The 24,359-nt window shown below is 35.9% G+C and overlaps 2 protein-coding genes across 2 annotated transcripts; one reads left to right on the top strand and one right to left on the bottom strand.

Moving 5' to 3' along the window:
- Positions 1-753: 753 nt before the first annotated feature.
- LOC121422361 (thymidine kinase, cytosolic-like) lies at positions 754-10,499 on the bottom strand. The gene is made up of 7 exons (XM_041617352.1): positions 10,295-10,499; positions 7,189-7,220; positions 5,904-6,017; positions 5,486-5,579; positions 4,813-4,902; positions 4,400-4,519; positions 754-3,856 (listed from the first exon to the last, which is right to left on the bottom strand). Exons 1-7 carry the CDS (start codon positions 10,358-10,360, stop codon positions 3,665-3,667), a joined length of 708 nt encoding a protein of 235 aa, XP_041473286.1. The 5' UTR covers positions 10,361-10,499; the 3' UTR covers positions 754-3,664.
- A 2,692-nt stretch (positions 10,500-13,191) lies between these two features.
- LOC121422312 (coiled-coil domain-containing protein 96-like) lies at positions 13,192-23,018 on the top strand. The gene is made up of 10 exons (XM_041617266.1): positions 13,192-13,266; positions 15,607-15,712; positions 16,479-16,775; positions 17,268-17,618; positions 18,064-18,149; positions 19,084-19,237; positions 19,887-20,080; positions 20,554-20,766; positions 21,321-21,458; positions 22,575-23,018. Exons 1-10 carry the CDS (start codon positions 13,252-13,254, stop codon positions 22,818-22,820), a joined length of 1,800 nt encoding a protein of 599 aa, XP_041473200.1. The 5' UTR covers positions 13,192-13,251; the 3' UTR covers positions 22,821-23,018.
- Positions 23,019-24,359: the final 1,341 nt, after the last annotated feature.

The raw sequence follows: 24,359 nt of genomic DNA, 5'->3' as shown, positions 1-24,359 counted from the left end.
ACCATGTACTGCATACAACTAAACATTTAAGATAGACTCGACCACAAATCTTTGTGAAACAACCCCCCCTCCATATACTTCTCTATGCCAGATTAGTACCTTTGCACATGGTCTAATTGCATTCTTTTACAACCACCTGGACTCGGCTCAGTCGGTCGTCTTATATGGAAAAATTGACACCGGAACAATTTGTAAACATTTGGTTAAATACTACTCATCTCACTACAACTCTTTCTCAGAGTTTGGATGGTTCAGGGGAGCATTTCATTAATATTCTCATCCGACAAGTTGTCAGATCTGACATCTTTCCATGATTTTGATTGGCTGAGAGGCACTGTTCCTATGGTAACTGTCGATAAAATGGGACTTGTTGAATAAAACGTCCGAACAAGTCCTTTCATGAAACGCCCCCCAGGTGTTCACAACAGTGAACCCCCATTGATAGATTAAGTGACAATGGTGTACTACATCCACATGTTATACAACAGTAATAATTAGCTCAAGTGAATTGTAAGACTAACCTATTAAGCCTGAGAGCAATTAAACCAAAGAGCATGTGCTGTAAGTATTTGACATGAAGGCTTTTAAACCCTAGTTACAGTTGTGTATACATGTTAAGAAGAGCACCATGAAAAAATGGAAGATATTGTGGGAAGCAATTGAGAAACAAGGAATCAATGTAACAGAAGATAGTTTCAGTACACAGCTGAATGAAATATAATGCCACAGTAAATATATATTTTTTAAAAGGAAGGAAATACTGATATTTCCTATTTTTTGCTAGAAAATGTCAACTGTACATTCTACTCTATATTGATATCTGCACAAATATTTACAATATCTCCAATTCATAAAAAGAGAGTAATTGGTTTTACGGTCAGTTTAAAAACATTAATATAATGATGTCCTCTCTACACACACAAAAAAACCTTTCATGAACCATATTCATGTACTGTTCATGCTAACCATAATTTCCGCATGTAATTTTGTTTGTAAATTGTTCATGAGTTTGCAAAAAAACCTGAAAAGAACAAGTGTCCTTTAATAAGATTCTATTAAAACTATTCAATAGCAGAGGTGTACTGACCAGCTTAAAAAAGTAAAACAGTAAAAATAAATCATAAAAAAAAACCAACACATTAAAAACTGCTATAACTGAGAATGAAACTACCCAAAAGCTTCAGGTATACATGTATTTTCATCACACAGTGTTTGCATTAGCCCAAGGAGACAAAGTGAATGTTGTGAATACCCCCTCGCCTGCTTGCTGCCCTTCTCTATTGGAGACACATTTGTCCAGAATTTGCCTTGCTCAGGGCTCCACACTAACCTCTTTTTTATACTGGTCCAACCTTTTCATGTCGGACCAGTAGATACCCAGTTTTTCAATATTTTTACTGGTCCAAACGTAAATTGTACTGGTCCCTCCAAATAAAGAAAAACATAAAAAGGACGAGATTTGTCTCTTTTATTGCCCTCCCATAATAAAAACACAAAACCAAACTGCACAGATACAACATAAAGATGAGAGCCATTTTTTTAAAGATGCCAAACCTATTTTTATAATTTTAGAAAAGAGGATAAAGTTTTATATATTTTATACTGGTCATGCCGGGAAAGTAAATCTGGCTATTTCTGAAAAGTTACTGGCCCGACAGCAATTTTTACTGGTCTGGGACTGCCGTACCTGTGGCTAGTGTGGTGCGCTGACTTCAAGGGTTGCCTTCACCCAATAATATTTATGTTTCAATTTTTTTTTGGAATGCTTAGTGCCTTAGTCATATACTTGCATATTAATCTTGATTGTCAGACATACAATGTTCGGTGAAATAAAAATACATGTAGAATACAAATAAAGTCATATTACATGTTGTTCCTTTACAAAAGGACAAAAATAATATACTGCTATAACCATTTTCATTGATCCTAATACTTCATAATTATGTGATATAAAAACAGAAAGTTCTATCATTGAGGATTACATGTATATGTACTGTACAGAGCTGCCAACCTGAACAAGAACATTTCAGTATTTTTGGTGAGGAAATCAGTATTTTCAAAGAAATACCATAGGACAACACATAAAACTGAAACTTGAGAAATCAGTATTTTGCATGAAACCATCAGTATTCTTCTCATTTTTCAGTACTAAATACTGAAAATCAGTACTACTTGGCAGCTCTGACTGTATGTACAGTTTTGTGGTTGGTAACTATCATTCATGGACTATAGCTAGCCTCTTGTCAATAGATTCAAACACGTTTCATGAATGAGGTTTTTTTTTCCCAGATTGGATGACAAAAATGCATCAACAAACACTGGAGTTTATAGGACAACACTGAGATTTACTGATAATTGAACAGGTGCACTTCAGAGGAATTGTTGAAATTCAATCACTGTTCATCTTTTCTTCAAAGTGCCAAACAAAGAAGTGGCAGAACTGGACGAGCACCCCAGAGACAAATACAGAATCTTATCTCATTCCAGATTTGGTTCCTGAACAATAATGCATAGTACACTGTATTTGTATGAATGAGGTAGAAGTATTTAATCAGGCATTTTCGATGAAGAATAGAATCAATACAAACTAAGGGTGGAAAGTAAAATATATTGTGTTGACCATTGCCGAGTACTATTTGATACTACAGTGAACAAAGTGGATTAAGAATACAAATACCAAATAATAATCCATCTCAACCGTTTTGATAAGTACTTTCAAACAATACATCTGAACGCTATGAAGACATGAATATTAATTTTGATATTCTTGAATTGAAAAATAGTCTTACATAGCTACCAATGCCAATCTTTGTCTGTTCTGATATCAGGGTGTGTTACGTGAATGTTGTCATCATTTAATTTCAGTCAGTTCCTCAATTTTGATTGGCTGAGAAGCATTGATTGGTCTCTCACTGTTACTGTGGTAATCACCAGAGAATGAAAAAAAAAACTGACAAGCTTCATTAAATTATTCCCAGGTCAAATTAGGACATTATATGTTATCATTTCAAAGGGAAAGTTCACCCTAATATTAAAGTAAGTTTCCATAAATGCAGAAAAAATGCAGATTAATAATTTTTTTAATGGAAAGTAATACCAGATTTGTGATAGTTATCATTGTCTTATTTTTGTGATGTTGTACATAAGCTGCACTCCCACATGTATGAAGGCCCAACTATGAATTCAACAACTGCAGTTATCTCCAAGAAACTCAAATGATTTTGATGTGATAATTAAACACATATTCCAAATAATCTTCATAAGTTCTTTAAATTGTAATAAAAAAAGGGACATTGGGAGGTCAGATTACATGAGGCATCACAAAATTGATTACTCTTGAATTTCATCAATTTTTAATGAGTTTCTGCCTTTCTTTCTTCTTCTCTTTTATCAAAAACCTTCTTGGGTTTGACTTCCCATAAGGTTCCTGACAACTTAATTCATTTGAAAGTTGCTTTTAAGCAAATTACTGTCCAACAGTCTGTCAAACTACTCACATGTATGCATTAAAAAAGAAAATCATGAACAGCATTACTTTTTAAGTCATTTTCTACCTGAACAATGATTAAAAAAGATAACAAGTATGTAAAATGGTGAAAGATTGAATTCATAATAATTACAATTTAAATTCTAGAAACTAATTAAAAACCAAACTTCACCATAGTCAAGGTGACATGCTTGACTCTCCATCACTACTGGGAGATTGGAATAATCGCCTCCCTTGTTTGTTGGCTTTGTGTGTTGTATCTAGCGTGATGGGGGTTTGTATACTGTTATCATTGATCTTACTCGGACTGAGCAAGTAACAGTCACGGCAGACGGCCATGTACTTATCAGCGCCCCCTATGACCTCCACCTGGACAGGGTAGGAATAAAAAAAAATAAAAAAAATATTAATCAATAATCATCCTGGCACAAAGTGTATGTTAAGCAAGCAACAAGAACACATTTGTCAGGGATTTCTATGTAATGACAGCCCATATAAATGAATGATTCAATGAAGTGGATCATTTTGTGGAATGGATGTTCATGTGTGACTGCCAATCTATTCTAAGAAAAAGAAAAAAAATGCAATTTATATAGATTTACTGTTGAAAATATTTGATTTTGCAAAATATTTTGCATAAAATATTAATCACTGTGAAGCCAATGTCACCCAGAAAAACATAAAAATCTTAGCTGTAATACTTTATTTTCTGATAAATAGGACTGCATATATTCAAAAAAAAAATCAATCATTTTACTTCTTTATATAAAGTTACCAATTTATCTGTAAATGTATGTCAATCAGCAACAGAAAATCAAAGGCTTGCTTACAAGTGGACCCCTCTATTAGAAACACAAAGAAATGTTGTATACACGTAAGAGACAATTGTGAGATACATGTATGAAGACTTACAGCTGTTTCACATCCTATCCTTCGGGTATATGAAGCTTCGTTATAGCAATGCATACAGACAGCGTTGAGCTTGATGACACTTTCAGCAAGTGGTACAAGATTTAAAATATCACCAAAACCCTATTTAGAAGAAAAAATACAACAGTTAAAAGTTATAAGATATTGCAAGGGAATATAAGAAAATATAGGAAAATGTGAATAATTTAATCCATTTTCAAATAAAGAATCACTTGTCCCTAAGATATTTGCATAAGCTCTGATGGGCAAAAGTGCAGATAAAAAAAATCTTCAATATGATATATTGTTCAGAAGTTCTGATCAGAAGAAACAAAAGTTGAAAAATAGAACCTGCATGCTCAATAGTTTTTTTTTATTTTTATGAAGACATGTAGTTCAGTTTATTTGGTACCAACCTTCCTCTGGAATGTTCCGTCTAATGCAGCTACAATGATGATTTTGCCTAGGTTGGCCATTTCTTCACAAAACTTCACACAATCAGGAAACTAAAGGGATAATATAGACACATTCCAAATGTTAACACATACATTCCAGAGATTGTGACTGGGGTGCCAATGAAGAGTTCTGCTAAATTCATGCAGCAATGACCACCAAGAGATCAATAAGAGAATGTATAACAGTTAAGATTATAGTAAGAATCATGTCACTCAACAATTAATTTGAGACTATAAAGAGAAGTTGCTGAAATTTCATGCAGTGCTAGATGGATATTCATTATTCAACCACCAGCCATAACTATCATATCAAAGATTCAAAGGGAAGCATACATGTATCCTTACAATTATTTCATACTTGATTTGATCTGCAATATTACAATCAAGAAGTGATTACAGGTATAATAGATAATGGCTGCATGAAAAGCTGAAAAATATCAGTTTGATACAAAGTAAACTTAGTATCATTTTTTTAAGACAGAATTTGAAAGACAAAATAGTAACACAATAATAATAATTTGAACTTGTATCATACAAATCCACTCTGTAGAGTCTGTGCTCAAGGCGATTTTTCAAGAAATTTGAAAGGAAATAAGAAGAATTGAACAGATTTATTTCAATAGAATGCACTTACAAATTGGCCTTCATCGATTCCTATGACCTCATACTCCTCAGCAAGCTCTATGACTGAAGATAGATTGCTAGCAGAAGTAGCTTTACATACTTGCCTAGTTTGCAGATAAGAAAGATTTTATAGAGAAATGTTAATATTCAAAACTTCCAAAGGCACTTGTGCAATAACAAAGCAATTAATTTTTTTTTTTTACTGAATAATGAAAAAGGTAGTGAGCAGTCCAAAGTGAAGGTAAAGAAAGAAGTTTACATCACAATAAATACAATAATTTACGACAAGATTTTTTTTTAATGAATAAAAGTACCCAGACAGTTTTAATGTGTACGTCCTGCAAATAATGAAATTGAGATATGGAGGGAAAATAGTTGAGGAAATTTATATCAGTTTACTATACATATAAGTGTTTAGAACCACTCACCTATCATGAGTTGCTACACCATCCTTGTCATATCTTGTGTCTTTGTCGTATTTGATGAGAAGACAGTAGTGATTTGCAATCTGATAACGCTTTATCCTCCTGATCAGTTCAGTTCTGAAATATAGTTGGGAAAAAGTAGAGATAGATTCTCTCAATTAAAAATTCATTGTCAATATAGAATACTAAGTGTAATTCAACCCAAATGAAAATTTGTCTTCAGAGGAATAAGAAAAGCCATATATGTATGGGTGAAAGTTTGAATATCAGACAAAAAAATAAGATATGACTTTTCTAAAGTTGTAAGAAGTTGTAACCACTTTTAACTAGTTGCATTGATGGTGTCAGTGATGAAAGGAGAGGGCTACACGTAAACTGCTCTGATACACATAATGGCTAAACTGTGTTTTTTTTTCTTTTTTAACTGGAAATTTCTTTTTATGTCATGAGAACAACTATGTTATATTTTGGTTACTGCTGCAGGGGAAAAGATACTTATTAGAAAACATGAATCCCATAGGCTAATGTCTCATTTGTCATAACTTAGTTACAGAGTTGCCAATTTGAAATTGACATTGTCCTAGGTAATGATCTCATTTCTAAAAAAGCCATAACAAAATACACTGTTCCCTTCAAAATTTCACCATTCTGTTTTTTTTTACTATTATTATTTCTCTCCTCTCATCACACTCCATTTCATGACTAAGGTTGGAATCCCCTTCAACATATATAAGATGATTTACTCCCCCCCCCTTGTGTGTGTGTGTGTGGGGGGGTCCTCAAGGGAATTTACATTAGAAATACACAATTAATTTCTGTTGAAGTAACTGTCATACAAACTTACAGCAGCTACAAGGAAAGAATATATATATGAAGATATATAAAAAGATATAGTCAAGTCACTACAAGCTAAATGCTGCATAAACACCAAGCTGGTATTACAAAGAAAAGAAAATGTTTTCTAGTTTCTACAGCCCAGTCATAGTGGCTGGCCTTATAGACAATAGAAATTGGTTGAAATAAAGGCCAAGCTGGCTTTCAAACTACAACCTTTTAATCATCAATCCAAAGCTCTGCCTCTAACCACTTGACCACACAGCCCCCAATTCATTGAGAACATACAAAAAACCAACAACACAAAACCATATTCTTTCAAAATGGCCACACACATATCAGCCTACATGTACCTTAGTTACATTGTAAATCATGAAAGTGAGATTTTCAACATGACATGGACAATTGATATGATACCGGTAATCTCATTTTTAATGCAAAAGTCAATACTTACGTTTTACCAGAGAACATGGGCCCAAAGATGACCTGATAGATTAAAAGAAAAACAAAAGATATAGTAATACATGTGAATGTATTGGAGAGTGAATTGTAAGGAAAGTCTACTGCAACGAAATTTTATTTAACCATGAAGAGGAAAACCAGACAAGCATACCACTGTATAATTTCATCAAAATTTGATGTAACATAACGGTAGTACATTTTAAAATTTTGCTTATTTTTTTAAAAAACAGTCAAAGTTTCTGCCTAAATCTGAAAGGGTCTATCCATGATAATACAACATGCAAAAATTATGTCACATAATCTAACATATACTACTGGTATGTATTTTTATATGAAAATGAAAATTTCTATTTGTGCAGATTTTAATATCATGACTTTGAAGTCCTCATTAGATAACAATGACAATAGAAATTCCCATGCAGGTTATCATGATTGTATGACCTTGTCCTCAATCCTCATAGAGAGTAGTAGATCTATGTGAGCAGATCAAGTCCTCGATCTGTGTATTGAAGTAGGGTTGGCAAAAACATATTTGGACATTTTCTCGTTGTTGCTTACTTTTTATAGAGGATTTGAATGCTCGATTTTCTGCCAAAGCCAGTTTCTATTACGTTAGATTTCTACAGATAATAAATATGCCTTGGGCTAAAACTTATTTGAAATTTTTAAGCACAAACATATCTACTGTTAAGCTATTATCTACTGTACGTTAGATCATAACCATAGGGCTTTTTTTCAAAAGATTGGCCAAATGTGTTTGGGGTGTTTTTTTTCGGAAAGACTTCCTTATGTCCCCTCCACTAATTTAAAAAAATACTTCTCCAAAACCCTTCTTTCTCTTTCTTTTTTTTTTCTTCTTACTTCCAGTGGGAACTTGGATTCGAACCTCTCGCTGCAGAACGAAGCATCTCCACTCTGTCGCCTTACTCACTGAGCTAGCAGGAATTGTTGAAAGCCATTGGTTTCATAACGGTTATCTTCTTCTTCTTTCCTTGGTTGGCAACCAGTCAGGATTGACTATTTTTGCCACAGCTTTTGTTCAACCGATATTACGACTAGTCTTCTCTTCAAGAGTATAGGGTATTTATTTTTCTGACTAAATAAACAGATGCTATTCGCCTATTGGGAATTACACACACTCAAATTTTTGACGGAACAAAGCCATAGTTTGGTACGTATCCAACTCTTCATTCTAAAATCTCTTAGATATATGTTAGATAATTCTAGATAAATCTCCTCCATATTTTTTTGTTAACTTCAATTTTAGTGGAGGGGACATGGAAAACTTGCCATTTTTTCCCCAAGCTTTTCCCCTGGGGTCATGTTCTGGCGAAAACTTGTTCAGGGGCCAAAAATGTGTAAAAAAAGCCCACAAAAAACTTGTTTAGCAGGTAATTTTGCACACAGAGAAAAAAACTTGTTTAAGGGGTGTTTAGAAATAATTTGGTCACACATGTGTACAGCGATACATTTGACTGCATCCCCCCTCCCGGGGGGGGGGGGGGGGGGCTAACCTCCCACTAGTCTTAAGACTGTCTGTGTCGATCTGAGTGTGACTTGCCCCAAGCCCACTGACACGTATTGCGAGGTAGGCCTAGTAGAACCTCGCACCCATGAACCGCATTTGGCAGTGGATTTCGAAGTTCTACTAGTGCCGTGGATCCCACTTCTGGTGTCCACCACTTGTTCACTGCTACCACCCTGCCCGTGGGGAATCTACAGGTAGGACTATGGTATGCCAATGTTGCACTGAGCACACACTTAAAAAAAATCATTAAAATATCACTTTTGTGACCAAAATTACTAATTTCCATACAGTTGCAATTTATTTTTCATTAGTAACTTGGGAATAACTTTTGTATTTACCAGAGCGCTCAAAAACTTGAACTTTGGGCATATTTTTGTGTACGCCCTCTATTGGTGGAAAGTAATATGGCAAGAAAATTTTCATTTTTGATCTCTATTTTTAATTAAGAAAAAAATGATTAAAAGAATTAAATTTAAATAAGAGCAACATTGTATGAATAATAGGCGTAATGGAAACTGTCAGTGTAAAAAAATCAAGCATTTGCCCCAAAGAAAAAAAGAAAACAAGCCAAACATTGCCACCCTTGTTTTGCCACACATGGAGATATAAATGAGAACAAGGTTATATCATAAACTTGTTCATTGAATGAGTGGTGTCCACAACACACGACTTCTATGGCTTGATTTTTCTGTGCGCGGCGGCATGTAATGAATGAACTCTTTTTTTTTAAGTTTTGGGTGAGTCAACTCAAGACAGCCCAACTTCACTTGCAACTCAAACACTGTCAATGCATTTGCAACAAAAAAAAACCCGGCCCAAAAGTTTATGCTGAGGTTATGCTCTTATTTGGTTGTTCAGCTGAACTCCGTTGGCTTCACTCACCAAATACAGAGACCGAAGTTCTAGTGCGATCTGTACAGGGGACTCAGTGGCCATATGTTTATGTACTTAAGATCGGATAAAACGGGGAAGTGAATTTGCGTGACAGCCGAGGTAAGTCACTGTTTTTGTTCCTTTTACTTGATTTTTCTCTGTTTTTTGGCACTTATTGCCAAGACGGAATATTAATATGCATTTTTGTCGCGTTAATTTTCAAAATTTTTATTCATTAAAGACAAAAATTGAAGAGCCCCGACGGGGGGATTTTGCACTGCAAGTCCCCTAATATGGTGGCTGCACGATAGCGAGCCGTCTGTGTACGAGGAGAAATTTTTAAAAAAATCTTAAAAAACTCCTCGAAACAGCTACAGACGGATGCCAGCTGTCTATGACTATGACCAGTCATGAAAAATTGGCAGTGCATTACCTGGTACCGTACTTAGATAAAGATTGTTCCTTTAATTAAATTAGTTTATTTGCCTGGCTCGGCCTCGGGCTTTGCTTTTGCTTGCATTACTATGTGGCCATGAATCATGATGATGATGGCGCACCACGACACGTCCAAGCCATACCGGAATCATTTTGCCCCGAAAGTACAGAGCTGACTGCCTGAGCCTCTGAGGCAAACGGAGCTGCCGGCTGCTGCAAGTGCAAGCCTCGCGAATGCGAATCTCGTTCGCTCCGAACTCACCTGAATTTGTCCTTTATTTCTGTGCCCATGTCTCATTCCATCGATTGTATCTACACACGACATCATGATTATAGGCCTAGATGAGGTAAAGATGAAAGAATGAAAAAAAACAACTAAATTCCGACTAATTTTCTACGACTACGGAGTAGGGTGCTGGATCGTGGATCGTATGTTGGAAGGCGGCTAAAATGAGCAGCGTCGTTTTGTTCAAATTTGGCGCGCTCAAAATTTTGGATCGCGGGATCGAGGGGGTGGGGGGCAATTATTTGACTGGTAGACGCTCCTAGTCTTTACCAAAGACATTTCAGATTTTTGCCCAAAGAAATATTACTCAAAATAGTCCGATTTAATGTTTCCACTCCCCGCCTTTACACTTCAAAATATATTTTACATATCCCGGCCTAAAGTTTATTGTAAGACCAATCAAAGTAGATCGCAGTAGTGTCAGCCATATTCTAAAAAAAATTTTGTATATTATATAAAAAAAAATGAATACATGTAATTACATGACACAGTCGATGGTTTAACCATGGTGTAACAAATAGTCTGTATCAATTATCTGACAACTTTTAATCCCTTTTTACCATTTATTTTTTTCGAGAGCAGTCATAGTTGCATGCAGTACGTAGACCACTCCGTCATCTGCCTCCTAGCTGAAAAAAATTATTTTTTTGAGACACACTCGACTTTAAATCTTTGTAGGTACCCTAACCTAAAAAATAGAAAAAAAGAAAAGAAAAGAGGAGATGGAAGAAAGAAGAAAGGAAACAAAAATATTTGAATTTTAAATTAGTATAAATCTCTCTCTTTTTTTTCTTTATTAAAGAAAACAAACGTGAATGATATTATAATATTTATGATGGCGAAAATAGTCAAATTGACTGCATGGTTGCCAAATAAAAAGAAGACCCCCCCCCCCAGCTAGCCTAAGCCTAGGCCTTAAAGGACAAGTCCATCCCAACAGAAAGTTGATTTTAATAAAAGGAGAAAAATTCAACAAGCAAAATATTCATCAAAATCGGATGTAAAATAAGAAAGTTATGACATTTTCAATTTAATTTCGCTTAATTTCACTAATCAGTTATCTGCCCATACTGGTCTGTATGTAAATGAGGGGAGTGATGACATCACTCGCTATTTCTTTTGAATTTCATTATCTGAAATATGAATCCATTTTTGTTTACTCGTTATCCTATACGTGAAACAAGCCTCCCTGAACATGTATAATTACCATATAGGCTATTATTTACCACTTCATGGTTCAGTCAATTAAGTTAGTCATTATTGCAAAATCTGTAAAAATTGAAATATTGTACAATTTAAATAAATGAGAAACAAATGAAAAAGTGAGTGCGGGTCATCGACTCTCTCATTTGCATGTCTGTAGATTGTGCATAATATAACTGTTTTCTGAAAAATACGCAAAACTTCAAAATGTCATAACTTTCTTATTTTATATCCGATTTTGATGAAATTTTCAGCATTATGCTTGTTTGATTTTTCTCTATTGATTCAAATTAAAAACTCTCTGGGGTGGACTTGACCTTTAATTCTCGCTCTTGAATTGAAAAAAAAACAATTTTTGTATGTGCTATATAGTCTTCGCTAAGAGACCCACTTGTTGATGAAAGTTAAGTCAGGATCTGTGCCTGCAGACTATAGCCCACGACCGCCTACCGTGACCGTCATTAAATCTGGCATAAATCCATTTATAAGAAAATGTAAGCCACACAGCTTTACTGTTAATTTATACTCTATTTTCATCTATATCATTGTGGATCTTTGTAAACCTTTTGCTTCTTGCAATATCAAATGTTGATTGGAAGGATCAAATGAAATTAAATCAGGAAGTAGCCATTGAGCGATTTTTTTTTATGGACCAAGTTCTTATTTAACTTCATATTGTTGCCTTGCATAAATTAATTTGATTGTACAGTTGTTTCTAGGCAATTAATTCATGAATTACTAATTAATTGACTCCGACATTCATGTCATCAATTTCTTAGAAAACGATGGCAGGCACAGTGCTCATCCGATGATTTAGTAGGCATATGGATCTTTCGTGGGGGCCAGGCCTAATGTGAATTAATTCATTCATGGAATTGATGATAGTGTCAACACTCTCTGTATTGTTTTTTTTTTCAAGTTTTGTCTCCTCAGCAGAGATATTATAGAAAGCGTGGGAATGCATTAAATATTCCCATCCCCTTGTGCAATTTTCCATGCAGTGTATAAAAAAAGCCCTGGGAATTAACAAAAATATACAACATGTAATCTCAACATGTAATTTTTCACATAATGGGTTTGGGTCTCATCTATCCAATGAAAGTAAAAGTTTTGACAGAATATGTTACACTTGAGAGAGCACTATCCATTTTTGTAAAGCTCACAGAAATCTGTTTGCGCAGAAATGCTTGTTTTCACGATGTGTCGAGGGGAAAGTGCAAAATCAAACTTACCCTACAAAACATTTCTCATACCTTTCCCTTGCACGTTTAGTCAAATTAAATTAAATAAAACAGATACATTCAAGCATTTTTTAACACTGATGCCACCGGCAATTTGAAATTTCAAAACTTATTATTTTCTCTTGGGTATAGTAAAAGGGGGAAATTGTTTATTGCTTCAAATATTGGTGGTGCCCTGCCCCCCCCCCCCCCCCACCCCGGATCGCCTCCCCTGGATCCTGTTCCCAGCATTTGTTCGGGAGGGGTGCAGATCCTCTGACCAATTATATTTTCAGACTTGCTTAATTCTAGTAGATTGATAACAATTCTATGCATTACGATATTCTTGAAACACACGTCACACAGCGTGCGTGTACGGGTACGTATTCGTTGAGTCGAATTCGATTCGATCACCAATCTCACTCGACTCGATTACCAATCGCACTCGACTCTCATGAATATTAATGAGTAAATAGTACCTTGACAACAGAGACGGTCAGTGCAATCAACATGGCTGATGAAGAGGTACGATACCATATATTTACACTTTCATATAAAATAATTTTTTGTAGATAAGGGTAGTATGATATTCTAAGTACATTTCCATGCATTCTTCTGTTTTCTCGCTACTCTATAATTCTTGTTTTGCAGAGGTAGTAATACGAGCCACACAGGCAACAATCACCGGTTTCACTTCAGTCCCACGTGTCTGTATCGATGCGGCATCTTCCTCGTCTCCCTGACCCTGCGCGCTTTTAATTTAAGTTTTAAAAGTTTTACCCCGTCAAAAGGCAAAATTCCTGGTCAAAATTTAGGAGTGATTGAGGCCGAGGAGGGTGCACCAGCGCACCCTTTCTCCGTAGATGCTGTTTAATCGGGGGTCTTGGCTAGTCTTGAGGACTCCATGATGATGTCTTCAAAAATTGACTTCATCATGGATAGCCAGGGGCGTTGTGGGGAGTGAAAGTTATATACTGTACGTAGCTCACTCCCCACTAACGCCAGGAATCACCGTACATGCCTTTGCGTATCGGACAGGATTACCCATGGTGAACCTAGACCTAAATCACCAATTTTAGTTATAGTTTTTCGCCCAAAGTTATGTACATGGGCAAGTTTTATGTTTACCCCCATTTGATTCTATTTCTTTTATTTTTCATTAAATAAATAGTCGTAAAATTGAAAGAAATTAAGAGCAATAGCGTTCACTTACCCCCGTCTGTTTACGAAGCCATTTTGATTTCTTTTGTTATGATACCTAGTCTCCTAGATACACACGCGTGCAGAGCTGCAACTTAGATTTAAAAAATACTTGCATTTGTCAATAAAAATCACGATTTGTAAAATATTTGTTTCGGTTGAAAAATATCATGAAATAATTTATATGATATTTATCGATAAAAAAAAATATTTTGCGATTCCTGATATCTATCGGCAGATGCAAATATTTTTTTAATTCAAGTTGGCGGTTTGACCAAAAGAAATCAAAATGGCTTCGTAAACAGACGGGGGTAAGTGAACGCTATTGCTCTTAATTTCTTTCAATTTTACGACTATTTATTTAATGAAAAATAAAAGAAATAGAATCAAATGGGGGTAAACATAAAACTTGCCCATGTACATAACTTTGGGCGAAAAACTATAACTAAAATTGGTGATTTAGGTCTAGGTTCACCATGGGTAATCCTGTCCGATACGCAAAGGCATGTACGGTGATTCCTGGCGTTAGTGGGGAGTGAGCTACGTACAGTATATAACTTTCACTCCCCACAACGCCCCTGGCTAATCATGGAGTCTTGACTTGAATCCCCGCCCATATCACTCATTCTATGAACAAGGTTATGATATAACCTTGTTGACCATTATAGCCTTAAGAGAACCAAATAAATACAGATGGATTCCCCTTGGAAATCCATCTTTTTTATTAAAAATCATGTAATTGGTCGTGGTTTTATTTAACTCTAGGCCTACACCTAATATGCGTAGGAAGGTTTTAAAAAATGGGGGAAAAAAGGTGAAAATAAAGGATTCTTACCAGACCCCTCGATCCACATGTAATACCAATGTAAACAAATACAATGGCGTCGACCCTTGAACCGCTTATGTATTACGTACTTTCGGTTAGCGATGCCGTTCTGAAGATTAATTTATAGATAAAAATTATTATTTTACAAATGATAAAATATATTACGTGATTATAAATAATTGATATAATACTACAGCACTGTGTATGGAATGATTGGGCCATGGCCCCAAAAAGTTTTAAAAACAAAAAAAAAACAGGAAAATAAAGCAAAGGAAAAGTGTAGGATATTATTTTATTTACTGAATACAATGTAAATAAATAGCTCAAAGTTAGATTCTCATGAAAAGGTGATTTTTTTCTCGCTCGCTTGGGACTTATATAAAGCAGCTTTTTAGTACATGTGCTATACTGCGCCCCTCATTTTTTTTTTTTTTACTCTTCATGCTACTGCCGCAAACAATCCTGAATAGTGGTGTACAGACCACAAAAAGAGGGAATCTAAAGAGAGAAAAGCGTGAAAGATTATTCTCTGGAGATCATGTCAAAATCTATCACAAAACTGGATTTTGGATTAAAAAGGTCGAAATTTTTGCTCGCTCGCAACTTAAAAAGAAAATAATAAATTATGCTTGATACGCAATATCTGGCGTTAAAATACTCCCCTCATTACTCCATTTTGCCTGTTGATATCATGATTTGACCGGGAAATTTTTGGCTCTTGCCCCCCCACCACCAACCCCTGTTACGGTGCTGATATCTTACATCTGAGGGGCCATTTCCTTGGACTTGCCCTTATTCTTAGAATAACCACTTGCTTTTTTTGAACTTTACTCTAACAGGCTCCATCACAAGAACCTACACAGGAATCAGCAGAAGCCCCAGCAGAGGCTGAAGGGGCTGGAGAGGAGGCTAGCACTCCGGCAGTAGAAGCAGCAGAAAATCAGGGTAAATACACATGTAACTTGAAAATAGAGTCTTTACACACACCCGTTTTCCTTTGCATTCCCTGCCTCGTATTTTCGTATTTTATTCAAATGTTTCCATTTCCTCATTTTTCGTAATATCCTTCTGAAGGGTGATGCCAGTTTTGGACCTGTACAATATATCATATTTTGTGTAAAAGCAAAAAATATTTAAAATGAAGGAAAATAAAATAAAATAGATTAGATGAAAGTGAAAGTAATCAGACACAGAATATAATATGGTGTAGATGTCAATCTGAAATTTGCCATTTGGTAATTGTATTGTAATGCCATGTAGGGATGTCTTTCCTGTTGTTCCCCGTAAGGACTGCACATTTACATTTTGGCAGTTAATCAACAATGTAGATTGCATCACAGATCCTTTATCATTCTGAGTGAATTATTTTGGTAGTTTACACTCATTTTATCATCTAGTCACATTTATTTGGCTTTTTTTTTTCTTCCCTGATTTTTCATCCTTCAAAATTTAACTTACCCTTTATGCTATATCTGCCTTAAAATTGTTTGATTCTTTAAAATTCTTTGATGTCCAGTTTAAATCTTCTCCCTCCATTCTTCCTCTATTTTTATTCAAATTTATTTTTTATTTTTGGCACTTTACTAGTGTATTGTCTTGTCATCACTGTGATGTTTATCACCACTCAGGCACTTACTCAGATATATCTTGCTTTATGAAATGTCCCTCAATAGTAGAAATATTTTCTATGCCCCCCCCCCCCCCCTCCTAGAAGCAACTCCAGCAGCAGAGGGAGAGGCATCACCAGCAGTAAACCAAGAACCAGCAGGCACCCCCACAGACCCGGCTGCAGAAGGGGAGCAGCAAGCAGAGCAACCCACAGCAGAAGGTTCCCCAGGGGCAGCCGATGGCGATGGTCCACCCGCTGAAGCAGTGGCAGCAGAAGCAGAGGGACAGGAAGGAGGGGAAACTGCTTCACCAGGTGCCGATGGAGAGACAGCAGATGGAGATGGAGAAGTGAAAGAAGGAGAGGAAAGCAAGGAGGGAGAAGAACAGAAACCTGGCGAAGGTAAGGCATTTGTCAAGGAATCTTGTGATGTGATTTGAAAATTGTAATTTTGAAATAAATTTGTCATTCCATATATTCTCTTTCCTTTAAGTTACAAATAATGTTGTAAACAAATTAAGTTAAGTGGATAGGGTATTTCAAATCAGATTTTATCATGTATTCCAATTTCTGTCGCAGATATTAAGAGATCCTATTTTAATAGTCGACCAGATATCAGAGACGGTCATTTCCAATAACAGAAATCTGTCTGCCATTTGTTTACTTTTTACAATCAATAGCAATAACAACAAAGTGGGTGCTATATGGATTATATATAGATTGTCTTGATATCTGACAGTAGTTAATATACTTGAAAATATTCTTTTGTTTGGTTTTGGAAGTGTTACTGCACCATGAGCACAAGATGTTATCTGTGAGTGCCACTCCATACATCTATTCTATTATACAGAGTGGAATTTGAACTTATATTCACTTATATTTCCATTTTGTCAGGGGAGACTGCAGAGGGAGCGGAAGGAGGTGAAAGTGGAGAAGGCGGGGAAGGAAAGCCTGAGGGAGAAGGGGCCGCAGAGGAAGGTGACAAAGAGAAAGAAGGAGAAGGAGGAGCTACCCCAGCTGGAGATGACACCCAAGCTCCTGGTGAAGGTGATGGAGAAGGAGCTGAGAAACCAGAGGGTGGAGATGAGGAGGAGCCCAAGAGTCCGATACCACAGAGTGACACATTCCAGGAAGGAGATCGACCGGAGACCCCTACTGTCCAGGTTATGGAGCCTTTATCCAGAGAAGCAACACCCCCTCCTAATGAACCAGCTCAAATTGAACCGGGGACACCTGAGAGAGAAAGTAAGATATTGGATTCATTCATGACTCCCCCCCACAAATCAATGTTAAATATTGTATTTTCTTATCCCCCCCCCTCCTTTTTAACAGCTAATTGAAGTAGAATGAATACTAGGATATTTTGACCTGATACAATTCATAACTTGAGAGCACTTTCAATCAAACTGTGTGGACTGTATATCTTTCATAAAATCTGAAGCTCTTCAGTTATGAAAAATGAGGACTGAGAGCAATTCATTTAGCCTTCCAAATGTCAAAAATTTTCCCAGTAATTTACCATTGGGTATAATTAAAAAGAAATTAATATGAGTGAACACAAGCAGGAAAAATAGCCCATTTAAAGGAAATTGTATTTTCCCTCTGCTTTACTCTTTCTCTCTTTATTCTTTGTTAATCTCTTTCCCTTGTCATACCTGACTGTATTTTACTCTCTTTACGTGTGCTCCAGTATCCCCTCTCCCAGAAGAAGAAGCTTTGCTTGAAGAAGAAGAAGAGGATCTAATATCAAGAGAAGAACTTATAGAAATGTATCAGGTATGTATGGGTGACTACTGCTAGAGATTTTCTGCAATGGATTTTAATCACTGGGTCTTATGCCAGTTGGTCTTAATTCCCAAGGGGTGTTTCAAAAAGATTCAAGTGTGACTTGAAGTAAATGCTAAATTCCTAGTTTTGTGCGGTATATGATATATGATGCATCACTGGATTGGTCGGATACAGTTAGATAAATGCCATGTGCATGTTGGTGCTTAGATATGTGTTGAGAACTTCTGACTCTTTTTGAAACACCTCCAACATTGTTACTAAATCCAGTTTACTATTAATACATTAGTAACTTTATAGTTCAAAATCAAGTATTTATGTGGCACTTCTTTTACAAAAGATATCTCCCGATTGAAATATGCATATTAAAGAGGAAAACCATTATATCCTGACTGGGAGTTATGTGACTGAAATAGGGTTCAATTAACATCATATACATAATAAACAGATTAATTTGGTTATTAAGATCCGTTGGTTCGGGAGAAACTTGACAAATTCAAAAGGGATTAGACATAGTGACATTTTTCCTTCAGACATGTTGTTTGCATATTACATGTACAACATGATTTTCTTTGTTTATTTTTTGCCAGTTTGGGGGATTATGATTGAAGGAACTTCTCAAAATATTGTTGTGTAGTTATATGTAATGGAATCAATCTTTAATAAAAATGAAAAAAGAAATGATGCTTTAGTAAAATTGATTGCACTTCATATAACAACACAACAAAATTTTTGTAACAGCATAATAATCTCCTGTATATACTGGAATACATAACTTAATGGGAAAGGTGTAGGTAGATTTCTCTTTGATAATCAATACATTATGACTGGAATTTAAATGTCTTTGAAGTCCAATACATAAAAAATTGTGGTCATGCTCATGGATTCAACTTAATTACCTTTATTTGAACTTTATTATCTGAAGGCAATGGTGTCAGAGCGTGAGCAACTGAATCAACAAAATATCCAACTCCAACATAAGCTTGCTGAATATTTCCGTAAGAAGAAGACAGATGACCAGAGGCAAGAAATGGACAAAAATGTGACAGATCAAGAGCAGAGATATCTCAAATACATGTGTAAGTCTTAGAGAGAGAGATAGAGAGATAGAGGGGGGGGGGGTGATGAAAGACAGAGAGAGAGAGATACATATGTCCATGGGGATTTTAGATCCAACAAGAATTAGACTTTTATTAGATGAAGTGGTAATTTAATGTGAATTTGATTGTCAACAAAGTGAGAATTTGATATTTTGAAATTAGCTGATTTAGATGTAGATCAAGTGGAAAATAGACAAAGTGAAGACCAGCTAGTTTGTTGAAGACCTTATTGTAGTCAGACGGAGTAACTATAATAGACCATAGGAGAATTAACAAAATTAGAATTGTAGGATGTGTTATGAGAAAAACTGTCATTCTTGTCTTATTTTCTGATTTGAGACCTAAAGTTCCAATGCTAACTTTGCATTATTTGAAATTAGAAATAACCCACAATGATGATGTCGTCATCATCACCATCTGGTATATGGGAATGAGGTAAATCCTGTAGATCTCCCGATCCTTGACAAAGTCATAAAATGTATCAATTCACAACAAGTACATGATGCGTGTGTGCATGGAAGTCATGGTATATAGAACTGTTTGCATTGCCAGAGTTTATCCAAGCCAGATAGGAGAGAAAATTTACCATTGCTCCTTCTTCCTTTATTTCATTTGGTTTCATTTTCAGCCAATTTGGATGAGCTAAGGAAACAAGAACAAGAGGAGAGAGACCTCTCCTTCCTGAATCTCGAGGAGCTCAAAGACCGAAAGCAGGAGAAGCAGGACTATGTTGAAAATGAGAACCAACAATTCTTAGAACTCAAGAGACAAGTAGCCCTGACAGCTATCAGCAGCAGGACTGGGAAACCCATAGCTCCAAGGGTGGGGATTGTCTTGTTTTGTGTGTGAATCAATATTCTAGTTAAGGCATTTAAATGTATTGACTGAACTGGGGCCTGTTTCAAATATGGTAAATTCGTCATTGTAACTGCCATGGAAAACCTTGATTGTGATTTGCTGCAGAGCCCTGTTACCACAGTATCAAAGATCACATTTTTATCAAGCTAAATATATCTGAAGAATTGATATTCCACTTTCAACAAGGCTTGCAGTTAGCTGAGGTGAAGGAGGCAATTGCCTTAGGTGCCACCTCAATGGCCTTGCTGCTCTCTAAATTTACATTTTACCAACAGTTATTTTAAGGGGATTTCTAAAAAATGACCTTAACCTACTGAGGACGTACTGCAAGGGCTTACTCTGAATTCATGCTATATTTTTTTTTATCAAAATAAAGGTATTGGTCACAATTTTTGTTTGATTTTTTTATTGATCCATTAGTTATTTTTAATCAACAGGAAGTTGAAGTGTACATCTCCAACGAGCTGAAGAAAGAGGAAGAGGTGAAGCAAGTAAGACTGGAGAACATCAAACTCAAGAACCGTCTTAAGAAGAGAGAGCAACAGCTCAAGGCCAAGGAGGAACTTGCTGAAGGTCTTCATCTGATTGACTTTGAACAGTTGAAGATTGAGAACCAGACATACAATGAGAAGATTGAAGAAAGGAATGAGGTAAAGTGTCAATGCCAGTATTATTTTGATGAAATATAAAGGAGACTCACTCCTACCCCACCCCCTTTCTATTTCTATCCCTTTCAGTATCTGTCTTCCTGATTTCTTTCCATCCTTTACCCGTCTTCCCGTCATGAACAATTTAATAATGCCTTTTATCAAGCGCACTGCAGAGTGCTCAAGGATCTTATTGTCATCGTGATGCATAAGCATCTCAAGAAATTATTATCCCTGCTAGATACCCATTCACTCTAGCCAAGTCAGAGGGAAATTTGGATATTTTGTTGTCTAAGGCCATAGGCTATAGGTAGGATTTGAACCTCTGACCCTCTAATCCTAAAGTGAAATCTGATTCACTACACCAGAGTGCCTTTTGTTGTCTTATTGCCTTTATCTGTTCATGTTTCATACAGGAGTTACTTAAATTAAGAAAGATAACAGATCAGGTTCTGACTAGATTTGAACCTGTGACCCTCTAATCTTAAGTCAAATCTGATCCACTACACCACAGTGCCTTCAGTTTCTCATTGCTTTTCTCTGTACATTTCATACAGGAATTACTCAAATTGAGAAAGAAGATCACTAGTACTGTTCAGGTGCTGACCCACGTCAAGGAGAAGCTCCAGTTTGTTCAGGCTGAGAACCATGTTCAGAAAGGCAAGCTGAGAGAAGTTGAAGAACTGGTGGCACAGGTAATTTCTGGGCATGATATTTCAAGGTCGTGTGACTGATTCTATCAATCTTAATATCGAAGGCCAGAGACCCATCATCTAGAATTCATGTCTTCAAAATGATGCCCTCATGTCAAATACCTGTGTTATTGTTTTAATTAACTGTAATCCAGCGGGGGTGGGGGGTTGAATCAACCCCCCCCCTGGACATCTTCCGCGACCATTCCGCTGCGTGAAATCCTTGCAAATGTACGATGCCCGGGTATGCAATTCGATAATTACTCAACATTACCTAAGTGCATGTCAGACCCAAAATGACTCCAAAACATGATTTTGTGTACAAAGTCAATTTAAACAGAATTCCCTCACCTTATTCATATAGATATGATTATTTTTATCTGTTGAAATTAATTGATTTTAGCATTATGCTTTATAAAGGTTTTGCTATAAATTTGGTTAACCCCCCCCCAAAAAAAAAACATAAGGTTGAAAAACAAATAGATAAGAAATTCATAAAACAATGAATTAAATAAGAAATTCATTTTCAAACCAGGATTTTTTTTTCATTTGTAATTGTTAGCAATAGTATAAAGAATATTAACACCAAAAATAAGCATTCTGTGAGCTTTTTATAGTGAATTAGTGCAAAAAGTATGATTTTCACATAAATTAGCATAATTCTTTCATATAAGAAAAAAAATCTGAGGAATTCAGAAAAATTAACCATGCTGCCTTGTAGATTACATCCAAAACTATTAAAATGCAAATTTTTACGACTTTCGAGCTATGGATGTCGGAGATCTCAAATGGGGGGGGGGTACCCCTGTTCATAGAACACACAAAAAAAGCCCAGTCTGGTTAGGGGTAGAAGGGGATAATTGTGTACACACATGGATAAAAAATTATGGCATTACCAGCTTTCTTTCCAAACTTAAGATTGATTGTAAAAAGATGGGGCACAGGACTTGTTTTATAGGGGCTGTTTGATTAGCATTTCATAAAATTATGCATGATTTTAAATATGAACAACTTGAATATGGCAAACCAAATTTGATGTTCATTTATTTTTAATTCCAAAGAAACTTTGAACGTGTGCATTCTTGTTGATCTCAAATTGTCATTATCAACTTTCTTTAGAAACGTGATGTCCTATCAAGAACCAAGAAGGCACGAGACAGCCTGAGAATTGACAACCAACGTCTGCGGCAGAAGAGCGGCCTCTTGGGTAAGAAATCTCTCCTCCAGGACTTTGAAGAAAGGAAGGACGAGGGAGACGAATTACGAGGCAGGATGGAGTATCTTAAGCGTCATCATGCGGAACTCACGCTGAATTTAGCTGGTGTGAAGAAGAAGATTGACGCAGTCAAAGCTGGACGATCATGAAATATTGTGTTAAAGACTGTTCTAGACATTGGAGGAGCATTTACTTGGAGTTGTGAATCCGTCCAAACAAAGTTTTTATTCCTGTTTTTGAAAACATCAAAAGCATTAATTATAGCAACTGTGACTGCAACTTCCTTCCTGTTATGTATTTTGAGGATGAATTTGACTGGATGTTGAGAAGTTGTAACTCGACATATTAGACAAATGCATTAGTTTTCTTCTTGAACTGTTATATTATGGTAGCTTTGCCATCCAATGGTAACTGCCATGGAATCCATGGTTCGATTGTCTAGCATTCTTACCATGCTAAATACCATTGGATGACAAACTTACCACAAATGTAATTTTCATGCAACAGGGCCCCGGTTTCTGTTGCAAAGAATATGATTATAACTTTCATGTAACTGGGCCCATTGCGGAAAGAGTTGCAATCCCAACTCCACAAATCAATTTGGACTTGGGGCCCCTGGTCTCTGTTGCAAAGAATATAATCATTTTAAGTAATTTTACAGTAATCAATCCATGTACAACAACCAAAGAAAGCTTTGAAAAGACCAGTCAAATGGTTTGCTGCTGCTGCTGCTCCTGTGAGAAAAAAAGGAGTGAAATATGAATTTATTTTTTTCAGCAAAGAAGTGGACACGTAAGGCCCTTCACTGAAATAGTTTCAATCATACGCCACTGGATTTTTAAGAAGCATGTATCTTGGACTTGTGCCGTTTCTGTGATAGGCCAGAACTTGTACTTTGAGGAATTGTCTACATCTCAATAGCAGAATGATTTTTCCTTTGTTGATGTTGTAATATGTGGCATTTATGGTTATTTTCACTTGATTTTAATTGAAACGTTTTTCTTTGTTACCATCCATAGTACTTAATATTGATGGCAGAGTTACTATCAATTTTAAGTTTCATATAATAGGGTCCAATTGCCATACAAGCATAAAAAATGATAAAGAAAAAGTAATGCCAAGAGGTGTTTATTTGCTTTTTTACCACTATTTCATTCAAAGAAAATAACAGATAACCCCAAAAAGGCGCCATTGATGTCATAATCATTGAAAGTAGCATGGTGTAATATTTTACTTTCGGTTGATAAGCTTGATGTATTCTCTTATAAATTCAATTTCACAACCTTTGGGTTACCAATAAAGGATGAAAACAACATGCAATACTCTGTTGAATACAAGTGAAATTGTTTCTACTTATTTATTTACTTATTTACATTTATGCCAGGAAAAAAACACATTAAAAATCAACAGGTGGTATTACAAATAGACCTGTTGAATGAAAGTGCTATACATGGTATACAACTTCCCATCTGTCATACAAAAAATAGCGATAATGACAAAAAAGTGTTACACAGCAGTAACTTCAACAATAGCAAGTCACTTAAAACTGCATAATTATAGCTTTGATCAGTCTAGAATTAGTTTTGTTAATATTAGCGAGTTTTCGATTTGCACGTCGACTAGTGGACTGCGACGAAAGTGCGTCATAATAGTCTGCTTTGTGTTTACGGTATACAGAACCGCTGGAA

This window comes from Lytechinus variegatus, chromosome 10, assembly GCF_018143015.1.
Source record: "Lytechinus variegatus isolate NC3 chromosome 10, Lvar_3.0, whole genome shotgun sequence".
NCBI classification, from domain to species: Eukaryota; Metazoa; Echinodermata; class Echinoidea; order Temnopleuroida; family Toxopneustidae; genus Lytechinus; species Lytechinus variegatus.
This window is presented reverse-complemented; position numbering and strand designations above follow the sequence as displayed.